The sequence below is a fragment of the Ixodes scapularis genome, unplaced genomic scaffold (assembly GCF_016920785.2).
Source record: "Ixodes scapularis isolate PalLabHiFi unplaced genomic scaffold, ASM1692078v2 PGA_scaffold2__306_contigs__length_199485367, whole genome shotgun sequence".
In the NCBI taxonomy this organism is placed as follows: Eukaryota; Metazoa; Arthropoda; class Arachnida; order Ixodida; family Ixodidae; genus Ixodes; species Ixodes scapularis.
In genome coordinates this window covers 25,821,705-25,843,777 of record NW_024609857.1, presented here as the reverse complement: position 1 = coordinate 25,843,777, position 22,073 = coordinate 25,821,705, and the positions used below count along the sequence as shown (strand labels likewise).

The 22,073-nt window shown below is 47.1% G+C and overlaps 1 protein-coding gene across 3 annotated transcripts in view; it reads left to right on the top strand.

The window, feature by feature from the left end:
* LOC8039086 (major facilitator superfamily domain-containing protein 6) overlaps nucleotides 1-21,853 on the top strand; it is an 81,408-nt gene extending 59,555 nt beyond the window's left edge. For all 3 annotated transcript variants that reach the window (XM_042291782.1, XM_042291781.1, XM_042291783.1), the window contains 4 exons: nucleotides 449-546; nucleotides 14,965-16,260; nucleotides 17,547-17,699; nucleotides 20,523-21,853. In XM_042291782.1, the coding sequence (XP_042147716.1) occupies nucleotides 449-546; nucleotides 14,965-16,260; nucleotides 17,547-17,699; nucleotides 20,523-20,623 (1,648 nt within the window). In that variant the 3' untranslated portion in view covers nucleotides 20,624-21,853. The remainder of the gene's footprint in view (nucleotides 1-448; nucleotides 547-14,964; nucleotides 16,261-17,546; nucleotides 17,700-20,522) is intronic.
* Nucleotides 21,854-22,073: the final 220 nt, after the last annotated feature.

The window sequence follows — 22,073 nt, the reverse complement described above, 5'->3', positions numbered from 1 at the left end:
AAGCCGGCACACAAGGTACTCTCAAGCCATACATTAACGACTGTTTTATAAACATGCGCGTTTGTCCGTACGTTCACTGCACATGCGTACGAACATCAAGCATGAGTTAACGCATAAACGGATGCTAATTTCCGCCTGGAGCGTGACAGAAATGAGTAGGGCGCATCGAACGATACGCGCCTTTTGTCGCGCGCCTTATCGACTTGCGTCGCACAACGGAGCTTGAACGCCCTCCTGCGGCCCAAGTATTCGCACTGTCATCCCCGTTCGCATCTCGGCGAAACTAGGCCGACAGGCTGCGCTACGCGGCGGCGAAAACAGAAAAGTTAAACCTCGCCGATCTCCTCGTCGTAGTCCGGGAGTTTTGCTCTTGCTCGTGTAAAGGAAACTCTGGCGGAGAAACGTACCTGTGTGTCATGCGTCATTCCGTGGTATTTGTGTTCTCCAGGCAGGCCGACAGGATGGCCGGGTGCGGCGACTGCCTTCCGGCGTCCGTGAACAGAAGTCTACTGCCGCTGAAACTCCACTTTTTCCTCTACCTCGCAGGTATTGTGGTATCCCTTTGTTGTTTCCGAACGTCATTTTGTAGGGGTTGTGCGAACAGCGGATCAAATTGAGTACTGAAAGAAACTGAGGGAGATGAGAGCGGTCGGGGAAAGGCAGAGGACCGAGATCTGGTTGGAATGATTAGTGCGTAGACGCAAAGCGAGCCGCCTTTGTTTCTACTCTCTGTTCGAACGCGTTCGAACGCCGGACGCAGGCGTTCGGCTTTCGTGTTCGCGTAGCGACCTAGGCGGCTAGATTTGCGTCTACCCACAAATCATTCCAACCGGAGCTCGGTGTCTGCCGTGCACGCGCGCTCTCGTCCCCCCTCTCCCTCAGTTTCTACCCGTATAGTGCTGCGTCATTCGTAGACTTCACAGTGCTAGGGATGACGCTGCGCTGTTTATTCGCTTGGAAGCAGCATTCGCACACCCTTAGTTTTTGTTTTACACATCCTCGAAGTGGGCGATTGTCGAAGGATTGGAATGGTTTGGTGCTGCGTTATTTTTGGTTAAATCTGAATATCCACGCTGTAGGTTAGCAGTAAGTTCGGAGAGGCTTGACAAAGTAATCGTCTGGAGGCACCAGCGAGTTTGTGCACATCCTACCAGACTGCGAAAGTAACCCAAATTAAATTGTCCCAAAAAGAAAGCAGGTCGCTAGCAGTAGGGAGTTTCAGTAGATCGTTCGGATGGCTCCGATAACGATGCCCCATACTCCGCGGACGCCTTTGCATATACGTCGTGTCGCGATCGGGTATCGCTATCGGAGCTATCGGAACGCTAAAACGCCGATCCGAGGGGTCGCGCCAGCAGCCGTTAGGGTTGGTCCGTATATCTTGAGCAAGAAAGAAGTGCTTCTTATAGATTCAGCTTGCGTACAGTAGGAGCGTAAGGAAGAGTTGCAATGATCGATTTTGCGACTCCGCTTGTGTCCAGCGGCGTCTGGGCCGGCTTTCTAGAAGCAGCGTCTCAGCTAAGACAGGGGAAAAGAAAGCACTGCCAAAGCTAGGGCACGAGCAAAGTGGCGTCTCAAGTCTCAAGCGCTCGCGCGCCCCCAGTCTTGGCAGGCTTTCTTTCACCCGGTCTCAACTAAGACGTTGTTTCTGGCAAGTCGGCCCTGCATCCGCGCGGTTGCGAGAAAGAAACACTCGCGACGGTGTTTGCCTCGCCTCAGGCAACAACGTTTTTCCCGTTCCCGCTAACGCGAACCTTCATTTCTTCGTGTTTCGTAAGTTGAGAAGTATTGCGCGAGTGTCTTGCAGCGAAGACAATTTGCTGTCCAAAAAAGTATTAAAAAATGACAACAACAACAACAAAAAAAAAACAGGTGTATTACTATTTATTATGCTCACAGCCGGATGGGTTATAACATGAAAAGCAAAGGTCACTGACTGCTGCGACTCGACTCTGCGCCGAGTTTACGGCCGGCCGGAACTGGCCCAGGTAGTAGTAGTATGAGCTGTTCGGTCGATAGCAAACCCAGAACAGCGGCGGCATCTGTTCTGTTTCTGTTTTTAACCGTTCGGGTAGAGAAGGCTTATCATGATTGTGTATCATTCGGTTGGCCTTCGCAGTGTGTTATATCCAGTGTCAGCGGTAACCCGTTACAAGTAACGACGTTACCGGTAACGCGTTACTTTACTTTTCGGTACCGCGTACTCGTTACGTTTTCGAAACAGTAACGGATAACTTTTTTACATTACTTATTTCGAGTAACGGGTAATGTAGTTACGTTACTCGTTACATATCCTTCTAAAAACTTAAAAATAAAGATATAAAAAAAAAGATGTTAACATTTTCTTTTAGTTCCTAGGCGGTGGCAAGTTATGGGAATTGTTTTTAGCCGTTTTCTTTGCGCTTTTTTTTTTCTCTCGTGAGTATTTAGATGAAACCGTAAAAAAAAGCCAAGGTAATTATGTACAGTTTCTACATGGACATACTAGAGAGTTTTAGTAGACCGTTTTCGGTTTCCCGCTCCGCTCTATGGAAAGCGGAGTCGCCATCGCGCATGCGCGACCCGCTCTGGGATTTGAGCGTGGAGCGTCAGCTCCGCTATCGTCGCCATTTTAAGAAGTACGTTCCACTCTCAGTTAAGGTTCAGTAGATGGTGCTTTTCTGGAAAGGTGGGTGCTCGCTATTTGAAATCATGCTTGGGAGCGCGCTTGACCGTTATGAACCTCGCTGCACTAAGAAGCTGCGCAGACTTTGTTTGAAAAGGCGTCCCCCAGAAAACGTTTCACGGTGGTCAAGAAACTCTGGCTGCTCCGAGAAATCGCTGGCCGTAATCCTTTCACGGCCCCTGAACGGTGGGAACAGGTGCTGCCTTGTCTAAGCCAGCGGGCTCGATTTTTTATGCGAGATGACGACGACGACGTTGAGAGGATGACACACCGCGGGCGACGGCGGTGTCTCAATCTGAGCCCTGGGGGGCTATGTTGCGCTTTTTGGACTCCCAGGAGACTAGGGAGAGGGAAGTGACGTCAACGACACAGCAAACGCAGATTGGGTGTTGATTTCGTTTTCTTCTGTCAACATCCAATCTGCATTTGCTGTGTCGTTGACGTCACTTCCCTCTTCCAAGTCTCCTGGGAGTCCAAAAAGCGCAACATAGCACCCCTGGGCCTCGGTTCCTCGGAGGCGGCAGCTTCTACATCGGCTGGACTACCTCCTTGGAGCATGATTCTTTGACCCCAGTGGACCCCAGTGAGCAATAGCGCCATTATGTTCCTGGTGCTCCTTCATGCACTGATCGAACGGCGTGCAAGATCCTCATAGCTCTCTGCTCACCCGCCCAACCCGCCTCCACGAAGTCTGGACTTCTGCGAATCGGACTGCCACCCTCCCCAATACCAACAACCCATGTCGTCGTCATCTTGCACGTATATACTCATCACATTACCATGTTCCCTAGACGCGGCACCGCGGGCCTCGGTGGTACGGGCTGCTGCTTTCCGCGGTGACGCGGCTCTCCAGAGCCAAAAATGAAAGGTTATAGACCAAAGACTAATGCAGTCGGCAAACGGACAGGTATTTTGTTTGGTTACTTCAGGCAGCAAGACAGTGAAAATTAGCGAAAGCGAGTGCTCCATCTATATCTCTACTTTTTTTCCCAATGAAATGAGTCTTTTCTTCTTCGTATGATTCGGTTTGTGATATGGTGCCTTGGTGTTTATGCACACTGCGCGACACTGTTAGCGGGAGCATTCAATATCCTGTTTTCATTTTTCACCTTAAATTCGAGGGGCTGACACTTGCCTATTGGTGTGGAATAAAGCGCTCGTTTGGGGCACTAATCTGAGCGACAAATTTTCAGCTTTTTCAATAGCTGTCAAAGAAATAAACTGCAAATAAAAGCGATTTTTTTCGTGTTCGTATTTACAGTGGAGCGCAGTGTATGTATCTGCCTTGGGGGGTGACATGAAACCATTTTGCTTGACTATACACATCTTTTTATTTCTTTTGTGTGTTTATGAAAGTGCGTTTTTCAGCTTAAGCTCCTGCCCAGTTTCTGCCTCACTTGTGCTACGGTCTTTTCTTGCAACATAGTCTGCTCTTACACGCACATCTGAGAAGTAAAATGGGAGTCGTTAGTAAACGTTTTTTATTAAAATATTTCTAGATGCCTTTCAGCCCAGTTGGACAGGTATTTCGCTCAGTACAAAAGCTTGAACATGATTTACTGTGATAATTTTATGCATTCTAATATTAAACAAACAAAAAAAATGCCCATAGTCTTTGTAGGTTTCGTCCAGCCGTCAAATTATGCCGTCTGCGCACATCACTGCCTGGTGCTTCACGACGAGCACCATCTTGTGGTCTTCTTCTAATTTTTTTGATGGACGGCATATGGGCATGTTGTGCGGTCAACAAAACCCCAACAGTTGTTCAGGGGTGTTCCCTTGTCCTTGACGGCCTAATAAAAAAGACAAAGAAAAACACTCTTACAACACGGCAGTATTTAAACACTACCAAAAGCATGTGATATGGGACTTGTTACTCCTCTAAGATAAAGCGTATTTTCATTGTAGGGTTGTAAAAAACTGGGTATGGTAAATTAATATATATATATATATATAGTTGTTCCTTAATTCTGCTAAGGTTTGAGGCCGTCAAACTGTGCATGCGAGGCCCGCTACGCCGGAATTCAAAACGAAACTTCTGAAAACTGTTCTAATCTACCACTATTGCTTAGAAGTCCAGGGTTGTGTTTGATAAATTTTGCATTGTTTACGCCTGTCTGGTTTTCACCAGACAAAAAATTGACGTGGAATATTCTTTCGACCGTTATTGGTAACTCTTTTCAAAACACCACCGGGTAACATATTCGGCCGCCATATTTTGGGCATCGCTTTTAGTGCGAGACTTGTGACTAGAACCCATTTCATATTCAGTATTGACGCAGCATTCGTGTCTAATACATTTAGACTCGCATCCGCGACAAACAATGACGTAGCTCTCTTGCTCCCTAGACACTTGGCCAAAATAAGGCGGCCTCAAAGACTAGCGGCACCATGGGTTGCACTTTTAAAAAGGCTGCATTTAAGTTTCTATTATTTTCTAAATCTACCAAAGAAATCCAATGCAAACATTTCTTGAGGAAAGTTAAACAAATCAAAAGTTGCGAGCGAGTGTGAATAAATAAAGCTGAGAGGAATGGTTTCTTTGGTGCAGCTTGCGAGCGCTATGCTCGTGGTCAGCTTTCAGTGGCATTTTCGACAGGAGGGCGCATGCACAGATATAATCGGCGTTCAAGCACGCGCACCCGTACATCTCACTGCATAGCCATAGGACGTCCACAAAACGCAACGACTTTACCGACGCCGTGCTGGTTGCAAAGTGATACTCGTTCACTTCGTTTGATTATGCTGTTTTGTGTTACATAGAACTCCACTCGAATGGTGTTTTCGTTTTACGCGCGGGGCGTACGCTTTTCTTCTTGATTCGACCTCTTTCAAGCTGAGGTCAAGGTCAAAAACATCGACGCGTATTGAGTAAGTGCAGCCATCTTGAGATCTAAGCGATCACGCTAAGGATGCTGAGGGCAGTCCGCTCTACAACTTGTGAAGCGGAGCGCACGCTCACTCCGCTAACTATACGCTCCAACTCAGAGCGGGCCACGCATGCGCGGTGGGGACGATGCTTCTCGCAGAGCGTAAAGTAGAGCAAAGAGGGCTCATAAAAGTGGACTACTAATGGCGAATTCCACTGGTCGTTTTGGAGCGCGCCGGGATCGACTTTTCTGGAGCGAGCCTATTTCACTGGGCGATCGGGATTGAGACCGACATGTTTCACTGGTCGTTTTGGATTAGCTCCCGCTCCAGATCTCGATCTGGATCCGATGGCGAATTCCACTGGGTGTTTTGGAGCGCGCCGGGATCAGTTGACCAGATCCGAGATGGAGCTCACAATCCGAACGGGGTCGCGCTGGCGATGGATCCCCCGTGGAACATGACCACTGCTCTGGGATCGGCATTTGCCTTCATGTCATTCAACTGCCGGGGAATCCCCTTTCCGCGGCCGCCGCGGTCGTTTCGAAGACGTTTTCGCAATCGCGGCGCTAACACGTGTTCGACGCACGAGCGGCAGGAATGGCTCAGGAGCTATTGCCGGAATGCCCGTAGCGCGGCCCCAAAACCTCTCTTCTCCTTCCTGGAAAACGAACCGGCTGTCGAGCCAAGGGGTAAAGGCCCTGTCACACTGAGGGGACAATTGGACAACTCTATCCGGCAACACGGGGAAGTCGTGTTGCCGGCGACCCTATCACATCGCGGCAACAACAACAGTCGGGCAACATGTTGCTGCCGCCCGGCAACAGTGTTGCCCGATTTGTTGTCCGACAACCCTGTCACACCGCGCTGACGGCGAGGACAACACGGGGAACACTCCGTCATCTTGATTGTTTACCTTCGTTCGTGTGCGGCGCGGAATCGCTGGAAATGTGACTCTACAAAGTGCTAGTGCGTTCGAAGGGCCGGGAATTACCACGGTACGACATCAACCAGTGGCTGTAATTAGAAAACTTGACACGGGGAATATTTTCCGCTCTTTATTTTATCGAGATGTTCGTCATTCGCTGATAAAGCAGATAGCCCTAACCGAGGAAAGTGACATCGCTGATATAGACCCCTTTCGGAATTTTGGCAACACTAAAAAAAATTTAGCCGAAATAGTAAAACATCTAGCAACATTGGGTGATCGCCGCCATTACGCAGGGTTTGACTCGTTCGACCGGTCGGCGTGCAGCGTAGCCGCCGTAGCGTTTTGAGCTGTGGCTTGTGCGGGTGTTTTCCCGATCACCTGTTGGGCTAATGATCTATCGATACTGCCACACATAAGTAGGGCTCCGTGTCTTGGGATAAATTCGAAAAACTACGAAAAACACCCGCCGGTAAAATTTTGGTCAATTGGGATTTATCCGATAAACTCCGAATATTTATGTGTCAATGCCACTCCCCCCTCCTGCCCCCCCCCCCCCCCCCCCCCCGGCAAAAGAAAGTAAAAGACTTTTTTTTTTTTTACAGTTTGATCAGCACAGGGCTAATGGTCCTGGGAAAATTCCACTATAATTATCTTTCAAATCTCGGACCATTGTCAAAAGGGGTCTTGCCGCTTGTCTCTTCAAGGTTGATTCAGGGCAACAGATCGTTCGTTGTACATTTGGGTCACGACAAAAGCCACTCTTTTGGTTTCCAGTTTGAGCAATGCGATTTGTGATTTAGAGAAAGGAAAAGGTATCTTTTAGTAGTAGTGAAAGCTATGGATTATAGGGATTGTATAAAATTGGGAAGAGGGGCAGTTCAAACTCTTATTACCTCCTTAACCACTCCACCTCACGGGGCCGCGGGCTAGGTTGATGGAATAGGATGGGATGACTACGGCCTTCCACCGACTACCTCCGGGAGTTTATTGATTTTAAGGTATCGGCGTTTATCGAAGCGACACTTGTCTGTGAATTTTGTCGTGGATAAATTAGTAGTGGCAATGGCAATGGCACCAACGCCAAATTCAACTGAAGATAATTCAATTGATACAAGCGCGTTTTATTTTTTATCTGCTATACGTTTACATTGGGTTATTATTATTTTTTTTTTCTAATAGGAAACCAGCAAAATTAAACTCCGAATTTCAGAGAATTGTGAATCAAAAACTATAAACTCCGATAAACTCCGAATCTTCGGCAAAAAATAAACTCCGAAAAACACCCTCCAAATTTGACGAAAAATAAACTCCGAAAACACGGAGCCCTACGCATAAGTGACAGAGAGGTGGAGCAGTTCTACAGGAGTCGTTTAGGCACAAACCGGTGCATGGAAAGAAGCTACAACTTCTTCGTCGAAGCATACGTGGTCCACGCATCGGTAAGGGCAAACTACTCACGGAACAGCCAAGTTCTTTCTTATTTTGTAGTGATCTTTTTTAGTAACATTCCATAATTTTAATACAGTTGATCATAGTGATCGAGCTTTTAGCGTGCCCACTCCGAACGACCCGGTACGCTGCCCCCGTCGTGAGCTTGTCGTTCGGTGACAGCCGAGAACTCGCTCGTTTCGTTTTTCGTACCCCTCCAATAAACTTACGACCGCGTACCAGTAACTGCAAAAGGTGCCTCACGAGTCACAACCTTGAGTGTTCAAGAAATCGCAATCGCAAATCGTACAGAACAGCAGAAAAGGTTGTACGGGTGGGTGGCAGGCAGGCATTTTAGTTTCCTTCCTCGGTAACCTTTTAAAGACTAAGACGTTAAGCGGCTTATGGCATGGCTCACAAAGCTACAGAGTAGACTTTCCAGAACCACTGATGTATTCGGTTTATTGCACGGCTTTTGTAAACGTACCTCGTTTGTTTGAACCCACTCAAAATGCGACATTGCAAAAAAAAAAAAAAAAAAGTGTGCTGGAACTAATCTTTATTTGCACAGAAAATATGCACAGCTGTTTGAGTGTAAAACCGGTATATATATATATATATATATATATATATATATATATATATATATATATATATATATATATATATATATATATATATATATATATATTTCTTTTTTTATCCCATTCAGTGCAGGAAGTTTCTTCATCAAGGGTCCCTGCTACCGAAGCAAGAGGAAGATTCAAGAACAACATACAATGTGTTCAGGAATAAAAACCGTCGAACAGAATAACAATTGTTGAACATGCTCTAAACACCAACTCTTTGGCTGCATTCTCACAAATTTCCGAACTGATTAGTAGCGTAACGTCCCTAAACGTCTCGGGGTACGGCCTTGGCACTCTGTTCAGGCCACCACTCCAAAAGTTCCCACAACCGCAAGGCGGGTTCGAGTGATCTTCAGATTCGATGTACACTGCATGTAGTCTGTACACCCCCTCCACCCGACGTCTGTTTTCTGGAAAACTCTTTACCGGCGTGAGTAAAGGAAACGAACTTGCGGAAGAAGTAATCGTGCATCTACACGCCGAACAAGTACCTAAAATGGCCTCAGTTGCAGTGCAGAAGCACTGAAGGAGGGAGCCGCTCGCGCATGCGAGCCGCGCACTGAACCGCGGTCGTACCTCTCTAGTTAAAGACACGGCTCAACACACGGCCACACTACTACAACATATAATCGTTGGCGATGCTTCCGCTTACGGATGATAAGAGCGTTTTCTTGTCTAACCCGCGAAAGTTTTGTAAACAACACGAAGACTCGGTTTTTCTTTTTGAACACTTTAGAACTTGTCTGACAGCTACCTTTTTTCCGTCTCCGTCAACGTATCCATCCTGCGTACACAAAGGTACGCAGCAATGCGATGGCATATTGATGCGGCGCGCGCAGACTGGGACTCAAAGTGTAAGCAGCACCGTTGTAGGCGGTAAGATGCAGGCGGTTCTGGCGGGACCCCTGCGTGATGGCGGCGGACCTAGTTGCAGTTGCGTGCAACAGGTGGCGCTCTACTCCGAAAGGGGTCTATATGTTCGGCATTTACGCCACCGTATAAAGTGTTTCTGTCCGGTTCTTTCATACAATTCCTATTTCTACTGTGAAATTGCGTTAGCACCGGCAGTACCCCAAACCGTCTTTTGTAACGTGGTGTTGAGCTGAACTGACAGTGCTTCAAAAGTGCGACACCGACACCATCGGCCTTCATAACAATCGGTGGAATAAATATTTTTCAACGCTGTCTACTTGTCTACCGCCTGCTATGTGATCGATTCATTGCCCCAAAACGTCCTGGGTATTTTTGGAACAAATCAGGTGTCTGGTAGCGGCTGGTTCCAAGTTCCAAGCATCAACGTTTTCGCAATCGCGGCGCTAACACGTGTTCGACGCACGAGCGGCCATTACCATTTCTTCTGAGGCGAGATCAGGCGAGATGCCCGCGAGAAAGGAAGTCACGTGTGTGCGCCGAGGGCTGACCCGCTGACCCAGCTGGCTTCCGGTTGAATCCGCCAAAATCGGGGGAGCGATTTTTCTCGCATCCAGATCGAGATCTGGAGCGGGAGGTAATCCAAAACGACCAGTGGAACACATTCGTCTCGATCCCGATCGCCCAGTGAAATAGGCTCGCTCCGGAAAAGTCGATCCCGGCGCGCGTTAAAAGAATTCGCCACGAGAAAAGTCGCTCCCACGATTTCGGCAGATTTAACCGGAAGCCAGCCGGGCCAGCCCTCGGCGCACACACGTGACTTCTTTTCTCGTGGGGCATCTCGCCTCAGAAGAAGAAGAAGCACGTCGCTGGCTGGGCTCCTAAATTGTCTCGACATCAGAAGAATTCGTAATGGCCGCTTGCTTACCCATTGGCTCGACAGCCGGTTCGTTTTCCAGGAAGGAGAAGAGAAGGTATTTGCCGCGCTACGGGCATTCCGGCAATCTTTGCTAGAAGCGCCTGAGCCATTCCTGCCACTCGTGCGTCGAACACGTGTTAGCGCCGCGTAGCGAAAACGTCTTCGAAACGACCGCGGCGGCCGCGAAAAGGTGATTGCCGGGCAGTTGAATGACGGGAAGGCATCCGCCGATCCCGGAGCAGTGGTCATGTTCCACTGGGGATCCGTAGGCGGCGCGACCCCGTTCGGATCTTGTGCTCCAATCCGGATCTGGTCGACTGATCCCGGCGCGCTCCAAAACGCCCAGTGGAATTCGCCATAATACTCATAGATTACGAACGCGCTCGTCGTGACTTGTCCCGACACTGCCCATGTACACCTTTGGCGTATAGAAAAAAGTAACTTTTCACCAGAAAGAGCAGCTGTGCTAGAAACAATGGAAACGCGAAATTTACACAAACCATGCAGGGTCTCACCTGTGAGCACAGCTCTAGTTTCGTCAGGGTCAACCACCTATGTTTGTTCATGTCAGCGAGCAGGTGGCCGAACCTCTCGTTGATGTGACCCACGATGAGGTTCACAGAACTGAAGAACACCGACAAGTTCCGTCCAAACGCTCATCCAAGTACGAACAGACGGTTGGGATAGGCCAGTCGAGGAAGAACCATGCAAAGCGTCTCGCCAGATTGGCAACACCCTGCGCCGATCTGTCGGGTGCTGGTATTTGGAGGCCCGCATGCAGAACAGCCAGATCCTTCTTTAAGCTGGATAGCTTCCTAAAGGGTTTCTTTTCTACGTTGGAAATATCCAGCAAACCGCGTTCGGAAAGGAAGCTTCGGCGCTTGATGGCACGAGAGATACGAATCATAGATTCGATGTCTCGCCAGCTTAATCTCGTTAGTAGAAGTCTCCTTCCTTGAGAACAGCGGGGACTCATCGTGCAGATGCCTTGCTAGCCTTGAGCAACACTGTACTCGTACAACGCAAAAGGATGTACTCGCAATGCGCAAACTTCGTTCTTTTCTCTTATTTTTCTACTTCGATTAAGTAAATCTGTTTCAGTTTTAATTCGAGTGGAGCAGAAGCTACAAGAGCGAGTGCCGGCCTTTCAGCGTCCTTGACCAGCACGCGCGCTCGTGCAGTGCAAGTACCGTTTAGAGCAACATGCTCAACCTTTGGCTTCACTCGCACACAAGGTGGAACGATTATATTTATATTTTATAGCTTAATATTTCTTCAGGTGTGTGCCTACTCTTTTGTGTTCATTATTTTCGCCTTCGTTTTTACTACCTCTACAAACAAGTTCCCTTTGACTCTCTTGGTGTTAACGTTTAGGTTTTTTTTGTCTTACTAGTACTATAAACGTCCACTTGTGGGGCTACGCAAGCAAATTTTTCGAACCCGCTTAAAACGCTCTTACGCTGAAGAAAAACGCTCTACTAAAACACGTTTTTGGACCTCCGCTTTCCATTCCGGCGAAGCGGGCCGCGCATGCGCAGTTTAGCACCCTCAGAGCGGAGCGGAAGATGAAAACGGTCTACTAAAACTCTCTACTGTTTCTTGAAATATGGCGCGTATGCATACCTCTAGCGTGAAAACAGTAAAACGTTAGATCGTTAAAAAAAAAAAAAAAAAAGTGACGCAAAAGGAGCGTGCGCTACTTCTTATCGGTAACGGTAACGCGTTCCTTTTATTTTGACGTAATATGTGCCGTTAACGCGTTCGTTTAATTTGCAAGTAACGAATAAAGTATTTCGCTAGCTTTTTTTTCGGTAGCGCCTAGAACACTGGTTCTATCTCGGTAGCTTCATTCCCGTAGAAATACGGAAGCTCCCGATGGCTGCCGGTTTCCCCGTTTGGCGTGTTTAAGATGAATGCCATAATCTAAAGAACGCGCCTGTGCGCCGACACGGACACGCTCACGCACACGCACATACGCGCACACAAAAACGTGCGCGCGCTAGAATGCGAGATGGAAGAAAGACGACTATACTTCGTCTCACCCTTAGCATGGACTAATTGCGAAAGCTGTGCAAGCGCGAGCGGCTAGCCTTGACAACCTTGACTGAAGCACTCGCTGCACGAGCGCTTGTGCAGCCAAGTCCATGCTAAAGTGATACGAAGTATAATCTCCGCTTCACCCCGCGCTAAACCTCAGTGGACGCTACGATTACGAAGCCACCCTAGCCAGCCCAGCTCTGTGAACGTAACATGTGACTACGCGCCCTGCCCGTCGCTCAGCGTAGCCTTCACGATGGTCACGTGACAGGCACTGGATTGGCTTCGATAGATCGTTACGTCCTGTGCGGAGAGAGAGAGAGAGATTGTATTGGCAAACCTCCCACTCGTAATATACGTTTCCTAATCGGCTCCTCGATTAGATACTTGAGACGCGCATTACCACATTTCTTTGTCTCTGAGAAGAATGTATCGCAGAGTTTGCCAACGGAGAAACCGCGCGCAGTCTGGAGACTAAGGTCTTCTTTGCTGCCTATTATTAGGTGACTTACGAGAGCGCTAATATGATTCTTTTTTTTCTTGTTACTTCGCGCATTAGTGTCGCGCCATCACTTTAAAATGGAAGAATATTTCACTATAGGTAATCTACGCAGAGTAATTGGGCAACTTTTACATTAAATGTAGGAGAGTTTGAGGTTCTTGGATATTGTTCTAGTGACGATAGACGTCGACAAAAAAGTTTGCCAAAAGGTATGTTTGGGCTAGTCGGTTGATGAGCATCTTGGCTATCCCAAGATGCTCACCAACCAAGGAGAAACCAAAGATAAAAGTGGTCCTTGATCTTTCCCTTTTATCCTCTTTTTTTTTTTTTTTTTTTGCGCGTTCATTTAAATAATATTTTTTCGTAATTGGACCGCAGTGAATACCTTCCCGCTTAATTCAAACGTCAAATGTGTTGCACGGAGTTTAGACAGTGGGAAGGTCTAGTCCTCCTTAAAATGAAATCAGGCGTCTCCAATACTCTATCGTAAATGGGTAATTTAGTCGGTGAAGTATACGTGGCCGACAAAATTATCGCAGAATTGTTGTGTGGACATCTCGCTTCGTAACAGTGTTGGCTGTAACGCGTTACAGGTAACGGCGTTGTATGTACAGCGTAACTTTTTATTAACGTAGTAACGTACTTGTTGCGTTTTTCGAAACTTTAGGGAGTTGTAGTAGATCGTTTTTCTCCTCCGCTATGGTATCCGTAACGAAAACGCCGCAGCTGCCCATGCATGCGCGCCGCCAGCCTTGTCTGCATAGTTCAAGGTCTTGTGGCGAATTACGGAGCGCTATACGGGCGCTTAGCGGGCTGCAAAAACTGTCTACTAAAACTCCCTAGCAGTGGATAGCGTACTTACGTTACTTATTTCGGGTGACGTGGTTACGTTGCATGGTTACACCTTCCCAAAACTTCAAAGAAATTACTCTTCAATTTTTTTTCGTGTTTCTAGGCGCGTTTCTTCTCCTGAATACTCAGCCGGAACCACAGAAAAGATAACGAAATTACGTGAAGTTTCTGCACGTACACTTGTGGGCGATATGAAGATGAACAGCCCTCTTCTTTTTTTCTTTTTTTTTTGACGCTCCTGCAAGTTTTGGAACAAGCTCTGTTCCAGAAGAGGGCTAGAGCGCAAAGTTTAGACCCCAAGCCACGTACCATTTGAGACGTTGAGAGTTAATATAGCTTTAGGGAGCCGTAAAACAGGCAAGAAACCAGGTAAGGTAACCTTCATATTGCCGGTGGGTGTACCTAATGTTTCTTGAGATATTGCGCTTATGCATACCTGTTACCTCAAAACAGTAAAACTTTTTTTTTTTCAATTTTAGAAGAAAATCAGAAACGGAGAAGTCGCCTGCGTTACTACAACAGTGCCCCGTAGATAGTAGATACTAGGCTGTGCACAGCTTCCACCAGTGCCCGCTGACGATAACAGATTCTGAGGTTTAAAAAGCAGCATATGCTTCTATAGTTTTACGTATTGTTATGTCTTACAAAAACTATTCTCTGACTCCCGAGCTCGGAACTTCAAACTCTTTTTCCGCAGAAAGACACGTACGAAGCAAATTTTGTAAAGTTTTTGTAAGTAAAAAAAAAAAAAAAAAAGGAACGAGAGGCTTTTTGTAGAGTCAGTCGTGAGTACGTCTAGAACATAGTTAACGTCCTCACTTCTGATGTATTGTGCCTTCTAATTAGCCTTGCTGGAAGGTTTGAGGGCATTGACCTTAAACCTCACAGTAAGCCGAGGAAACTTGTAAGCGCATACATAGCCGGACACGAAGAAGGGGAAACGGACAAATGTTTATGTTTGAAGGCCCATGTAAGAACATACACATGACTGTCTTGTCGTACGTTTTTCCTTTTGTTCTTGCAATTTAGTGTATATTGAGGAGACGCTGAGGACGTGTTTTGTCGTTCTATCTAATAGAGATGCGGGGAGATCATAGATAAGTTTTGTCTGAAGTCTCGGTCAAGAGCCGTAGTCATGGTTGTCTCGCCTCTTTTTTCCAATGCGATCTACAAACGTGTTTCACTTGACGTTACCTGTATGCAGGAGAACCTGAAAACTGAAGCTGAGCGTTACCTTCTAATGTTCTTCTTTGCCCTCCGCAGCTCAAGCATGCGTCTACGCCTACCTGGCAGTGATTGGGCGCCAAAACGGAATCAGCGCAGCCAACATAGCCGTCATCTTCGGCTTCACGCCCCTGGCCGCTGTCCTCTTCAAGCCCGTGTGCGGCTACATCATCGACCGGACGCAGAATGCCACTGGGGTCATACTCGCCCTGCAGTTTTTCCTCATCGTGTCCCACGCCGTGGTCTTCTTCAGCCCCGCTCTCGTCGTCCAGATGTCGGCCTCCAGGGGGCTCTTGAACTGTCCCGAGGGGACGTTCGTGCTCCAAGACCGACGTGTACTCGACTCGTGTCTGGCGTCTTTTCCAACCGCGAGTGCGCCCTTACAGTGCAACTTGACGTTTCCGACGGACCACGCGACCAGTGTCGACGTGAACGCGGTGTCGGGCACAAGCGTCACTTTTCAGAACGCCACAGGGGTGTGTCAGGCACTCGACGTGGTTTCCAAAGTCGCCAAGGGCAACCAGAGCTCCAACTGCACGCTTAGCTGTCCCTGTGACGCCGATAACGCGGCACAAGGGAGTTTCTGGTTCTATACCGTGTCCGTGGTGATTGCGTGGACGCTCACGGCCACGCTCTTCACGGTCACGGACGCGGCAGTGTGCGAAGTGCTGGCCGAGAACGTGAACGCTTTCGGAAGGCAGCGACTCTGGGGAACGATCAGCTGGGGCGTCACCAGTCCGCTGGTCGGCTTTTTCATCGACCAAGCCAGCACGGTCGGCCACACGGACTACACACCCGGCTTCTACGTGTTCGCCGCGTTCATTCTGCTGGACATGGCTCTGATCGCCTACATGCCGCGTCTGCGGACGGCCGACTTGTCCGTCAACTTCTTCCGGGACATTACGAAGCTCTTCTGCAGCGTCGAGGTGGTGACGTTCACCTTCTGGACCTTCATCGTCGGTGCCCTGATAGGTGTCATCTGGTCCTTCGGCACCTGGTTCCTGGAGGACCTGGGCGCCTCCAAGCTCCTCATTGGCCTCACGGCCACGGTTATGAGTCTGGGCATCGAGTTGCCGCTGTTTTTTGTTTCCAGGAACATTCTGGAGCGCATCGGCTACTTCTTCTCGTACTCCATCACGTTCGTGTGTTTCGCCATCAAGTTCATCGGCTATTCCTTTGTGCAGAACGCGTGGTACGTGCTCATCATCGACATCGCGGGCGGAGCCATTTTCCCGCTGGCTTATTCGGCGATGACGGTGTTTGCCAAGAGCGTTGCCACGCCGGGAACGTCGGCGTCCATGCTGTGCATCTTGGGCGCCTCTTTCGAAGGACTCGGTAAGTGAATTCTTTCGTGCTTCCAGAGACAAAGAACTAAATACTATTACAGGCTTCGCTCGGAGAGTAGCGAAGTACCTTTATCATTACTGAATTTTCAAAGGAATTTCCACGTTACTTTAAACTAATGTTGTCTTGCCCTACTTCGTTTTGATCCTTGTTTTCTATGAATCAACTAGCCCAATTAACCACTTTGCTAATTGTAACGCGTTTCTCTCCCTGTTATAAATACATATTTTGGGCGAAAGTATGCTTAAGAAACTTTCATTAATGCTCAGCCTTCCTAGGCGTACACGCATGAGAAAAATATGCTTATAGATGAACACATGTTGTATACCTTGTTTTAAAGACCCTTGACCCTTTGCGGGTAAGACAGATCACCCTCCCCGCTTATTATGCGGCTCTCACTGCTGTCTGCACGTCAAGAATAATATCTCTTTTGAAAGCGACAGGGAAGGTCTGAAATGCAGCTACCCACAGGACAGTCGCTTACTGAAGTCACTGTGATGGCGACCTTTTGTGAAGGGTTACGATGTCGCGTACTTTGTGTTCTTTCTTCATGTCTTTGCTAGCTTCCATCGACGTTGCACAGTGGTCCGCGTTCTTGCCCGTGTTTCAAATGTCTTAATGCCGGTATATATGCTCAGCGTTTGCAAACACATTTTAGGCTGCCTATATCAGTATGTATGTATCAAAACCGTGCGCAAGCGTTTTGTCTCTACTCGACCCTTTAAGCCGCGTACCTAGTATATACTCTCTTGCTACGAACCCCCTTCCTGCACCGACCAGGATTTGGTTGTCGTTCATACATGTTCGTGTGCATCTCGCGTTCCGGCGGTTTTACCTCGCGTTTGCCATTTTGCAAGAAGTACTGCGTACTCGTTCGTTCTCCTCTTTCTTTTTCTTCCCCGGTGGTTCCTGAGGCTGTTCTTGACAACAAGCACGACTTGGAAAGAGTGAAGTCCGTGCGCAGAAAACAAAACAAAATGCGTAACTCAGTATTTTTGTTCTCAAACGTCGTGCTCGAAAGCACACCAAAACATGAAAACGCACGCGTATGTGACGAATCAAGAGTCCACATACGCATGCGTGTGTATAGACGTTGAGTTGGAAGAACAAAAAAGCATCAGAGTGATAACTGTTTCTTCATGGCTCAGCACATCTATTTGAAGGCTTGTGCGCTCTTCAGTCAGCTGTGTCTATAAAGTGACTGCGACAGGCGTTCTTGTCGACTGGAATTGTGGTGAGCTTGCAGTTCTTTGAAGCGGCTTTGTTTCTGTCACCAGGGGTCGCGGCGGGCAATCTGCTGGGAGGCATGAGCTTCGACCAGATCGGCGGACGCCTGACCTTCCGCTACCTGGGCTACGCGTCGGTGGCCTGCAGCGTCTGCTGCACGGCCACTTACCTGGCCATCCGGGGACGGAACGCGGGGCGTCACGGTGAGCCGTCGAAGATGCTATTTTTGTTAAGAAACGCGGCAGACTTGCTTTGAGACGGGCTTAAAGAGCCAATAAAAAGAAAAAAGAAATGCTTTTTTTTTTAATCTTTTTTTTCAGTTTGGGGGGCACACGCGTGTAAAAAAATGAATTTTACGCGAAGAAATTTTTCTTCAAGAAATATTGATGGCGCAAGTTTTCTTTCTTTTTTTTTTCTTTTTTTTTTTTTTTGCTTCTGAATTATGCGCGCAAAGTTCATGACGTCACGGAATTGTCACTCTTTAAAACTCAACGAGGTGGCCACAGCTTCGCGGCTTCGCATTGCCACAGCTTCTCTCCTCCACGCGCCCGAAATGCCGAGAGAGAAGACAAGTGGAAAGGAGGTGACTACCGACTAAATTGCGTCTCGCGCCGTCAATGTTGCTCTAATAAAAAGTTTTTTTTTTGGCGTAAAATTTAATTTTTGACGCGCCTGTCCCAACTAGAACAAAGCAAATATATGTATATATATATATATATATATATATATATTTAGTTATTGGTTGGTTTTAATATTTAGAGAAGTTGAAGGAAAGGAAAGTAGTGCAAATGTGTATTTTACAGCGTCTTTATTCAGCGGATAGTTTGTTTCATTTAAGGTGAGAGCACAATCGAAGGCTGGAACACATAGAACTACGAACACTTACCAAAATCGCCAGTCACGGGACATTCGCTGCGCTTACTTGGTTTAGCCAATGAAAGGAAGCGTATAGAAAGATGGCGACTATTCGAGATATCGCCTTTTTGATGCTGTTTGATTGGTCCCATTAGCTCCTAGCGTCGGCTGTGCTTTGACTTAAGGCACGAAGTGATTGCTCAGCAACCGCGCTGGCCCCTTCATGGTCTGAATGTCCATACGATGTCGGCGATGTCAGGAGCTCAAAATCACGAGAAAAGTTTGCGAAAATAATGGGATGGCAGCTGCTGTAATCAGACAGAACCAGGGCCTTTTACTCCTCATGAGATCACTTGATTATCGTGTCTGCTTCATCCCTCCATGCCGTGACTACCACTATGCGGATGTTCAGTTGCACCACTTTTGCACCGGAGTGCAAGGAGCAGCGGCTGCCAAGGGGAGCGTCTGGGTTAGCGTGATTGCCTCGGAAATTATACCCAGCACTGTTACACGTCGACCTTTATTCCTCTTGACTGTGTGTGGACTTCTAATTTTCAAAAGTTCTGCTGAGAAGGGGACGAAATCGCTGGTCTATATTTGAAGAAACCCGGCAATCAAGGTTGTTCCCGTGGGGCAGTCGGATCAAAAGGGCAGAGAACTTTGACTCGACTCTGGCTCCAACGCCGCCAACACGCAGTCCTACTTTTAAAACTCAACTAGAGGCTTTCATTATATTTGTGCATGGTTGGTTTTTCAGTGTATGATGCTAGAATGTCGAATTTGGTAAGTTAATGAAACTTGGGGGAAAATTTTTTAATCAATGTTTTAGCGGATACGTTGGTTTTTGCTAGCAGTTTGCAGAAATATTACTCACAGAATACACTAACTACCCAGTGTAAGAGAGGAACGAAGAGGGAGGCTTTATCTCAACTAAATTGTTGCGTTATGCTTTATTTAAAACAAAAACCGATTATAAGTGGGACTTGCTCTGACCTGAGCCTTACCTCTGAAAAGAGAGCTGTTTGTTTCTTTTGGTGTCCTATCTATTCATATAACCAAATATAATAAGTAATATGTTTTACCATCAAAAAGGAACCCTCGATCATTATCAAATATGAAATCATTTAGCGCTGCAGCCACGTTTTCCTTCTCAAGTGATGTGCTTACGGATACATCTGTGAGCGGATCACTTGAGAACGAAAAAGTGATTGCAGAGAACACCCCCTTCAAAGGCATCAGTGGTTGCCCCAAACCAATAATTTGTCCGCTACAAAAGGTCAAATGCCGCTTCCATCGCGGCTTTCGCTCAAACAGTGTGGGCGGAACGCGAAACTTGGCTCCCATTCTGTAAACTCCACGACAAATCCAGAGGTATAATAGAAGCTTGTGGGGATTGCAGACTCAGAAAAAAGGTCCGATTAGGCGATGCAGTTCGTGTGATGCGCGGAGGTACAAGAATAAAGGGGTGTTGCGACAGGCCGGATTCACGTGAGAGGCTGTGAAAAGCTGCGCGTTTCATAATAAAACAGTGGCATCACTGTTGTTGATTTGCGCGTACGAGCCGTTAAGAATGTCGTAACGGGGCGATTTTAAGCCGCGATCACATAGCTAATACATCGTACAAGAGACAGTTTGTTGACATGGTCTCAGGCGCGTTTCTTTCTTGATGGCCCATTGGTCGTTCAAAAACTGTGTGCGGACACGTTCGAAGCAAGCATATGTGTGAAGTGCACAAGATTCGAACAAGTTTACGGCTTGTCCGCAGGTAATAGGGAGTTTTAGCGAACCGGTTTTGGCCCATCCGGTACGATGCGAAAGGGCCTTCCGGTACGCACTGCGCATGCGCTGTCACAGAAGACTCGCGCATGCGCAGTTCGTACTGGAGGGCCCATTCTACCGCATCGGATCTGCAAGAAACGGTTCCCTGAAACTCGCTAATTTTGGTATAGTGTTTGCAGACCGAGTCTTTTCTATGACGTACGAGCGGCGTGACTATACTCCTTTGGGAAACCATCTTGCGCAAACTCGGTGGAGTTTAAAAATGGATGATTTAGGCGGTTGTATGAAAGGTTCCCTTTGTTCGCGTGGATGCTTGCGTCCTAGCGCTGAACATGGTATCGACCCCAACTTGAGCTGTACTTTTAACCCAGATTCCGTGTCACCTTGTGCAGGTTCAGAAACTCCGGTGCTCAAGACTCCTGCCGAGACGTCGGTGAACGGGACATTCAACGAAGCATCGAGAATCAACTGGGGCGAGCATAGCCGCCTCTAGTGCACCGCCACTTTGCGGAATCCCAAAGACATACGCGTGACAATCGTTGTGCATCCTGTTCGTCCATTCATCATCGTGTATAGTTGGTTGTGGCCAACCGTAGTTGAAAAAGTCGTGTCAGTGAAATAGTCTACTGAGCGTTTGCTCTGCGACCACCCTGTCTGAAGGCGCTTCGCTCGCGACACGCATCGAATACAGGGTACTCTTATACGTCTATACTTCGAAATTCGGGCACAACAGAAAAGTTGAACCCCCCCCCCCCCCCCCCCCCCCCCCGCTCAAAAAAAATTTAAACTTTAAATTTACCATTTCGGTTCGGTTCTCGGTTCGGCGACATCTCAGTACTTTATGATGCTGTTCACACGTAAATTTTAACGTCTCAGTGTTACCGGTATTTTTTTTTTTCTTTCGTGTCCTGAAAGCATTTGTGAAATCAACTTCGGTCATGCTAAAATTTTGAAACCTAATTAAGACTCTTTGCAGTCATTCAGAATGAAAGTTTGTGACCTGAGATCCTTATCAAGTTACCACAATGTGTGTCTGCAGGCTTCACAGGTTTAAGATTGATATTGTTGTACTTAGAATCGTGTGACTCGTAGCAAATTTCCCGCAAGCAGTCAACGGTTCCCGCAAGCAGTCAACGGTTTCTGTGTGTTTATCCGACAAACTCATTCATGTCCCACGTATTTTTGTCTAGATAATGATAAATTAATTTGACTTAAATTATGAGTGTTCTCGATGGAGGTGAATTCGAGATGTGTTTGCGTCCTTGTTGACCTTTTAGTACTTATTATTTGAGTGAACGAATCTCATCGTTCCTTGTTATGTTCGTTGTCGATATTTTTTCTTCAATACGCTGAAGCCTAGTTCCAACTGGGAATACTCTCTGCGTTTTCAGTGAATTGTGTTTTTTAACATTGTTGAATGAACACATTCCTTGATAGTTTATTTGCGACGTCAATGTGAAATTGTTTTCTTCTCGTGTATGGAAGCAGCTATAAGTTGTACTTTCGAGATTATTGTGGCAAGGGCCGAAGTAATCAGTATATCGAAATTTGTCCAGCAAATAACTTTCAAAATTCGTTTTTTTTTTTTTTTGTGCGCCGTTGTTACAAGACGGCGTTTTACTTTTACTTCGTTTTAAATAGGATTTTTTTTTAGGTATTTAATATAGTTCAATTTAAGAAATTGTAGATTTGGTTCTACCATGTCAATAAAAATATTCAGGTATTCCTCGTAGTATTTTTGGGAATTAGAAAAAAAAGTTCATGCAACCCAGTGGGCATTTCTTGGTTGCCTTAAGCCATTGCGAACGAAGGTAGGTAGTTCTTTGTTATCATCAAAACTGTGCGCTCTACAAGCTCCAAATTATTAAAAATTAAATAAAAAAAAAATATAAAAAGTATGGAATGGAGATATAAAGTTTTCGAGCGATGAGCCCGATGGGTGC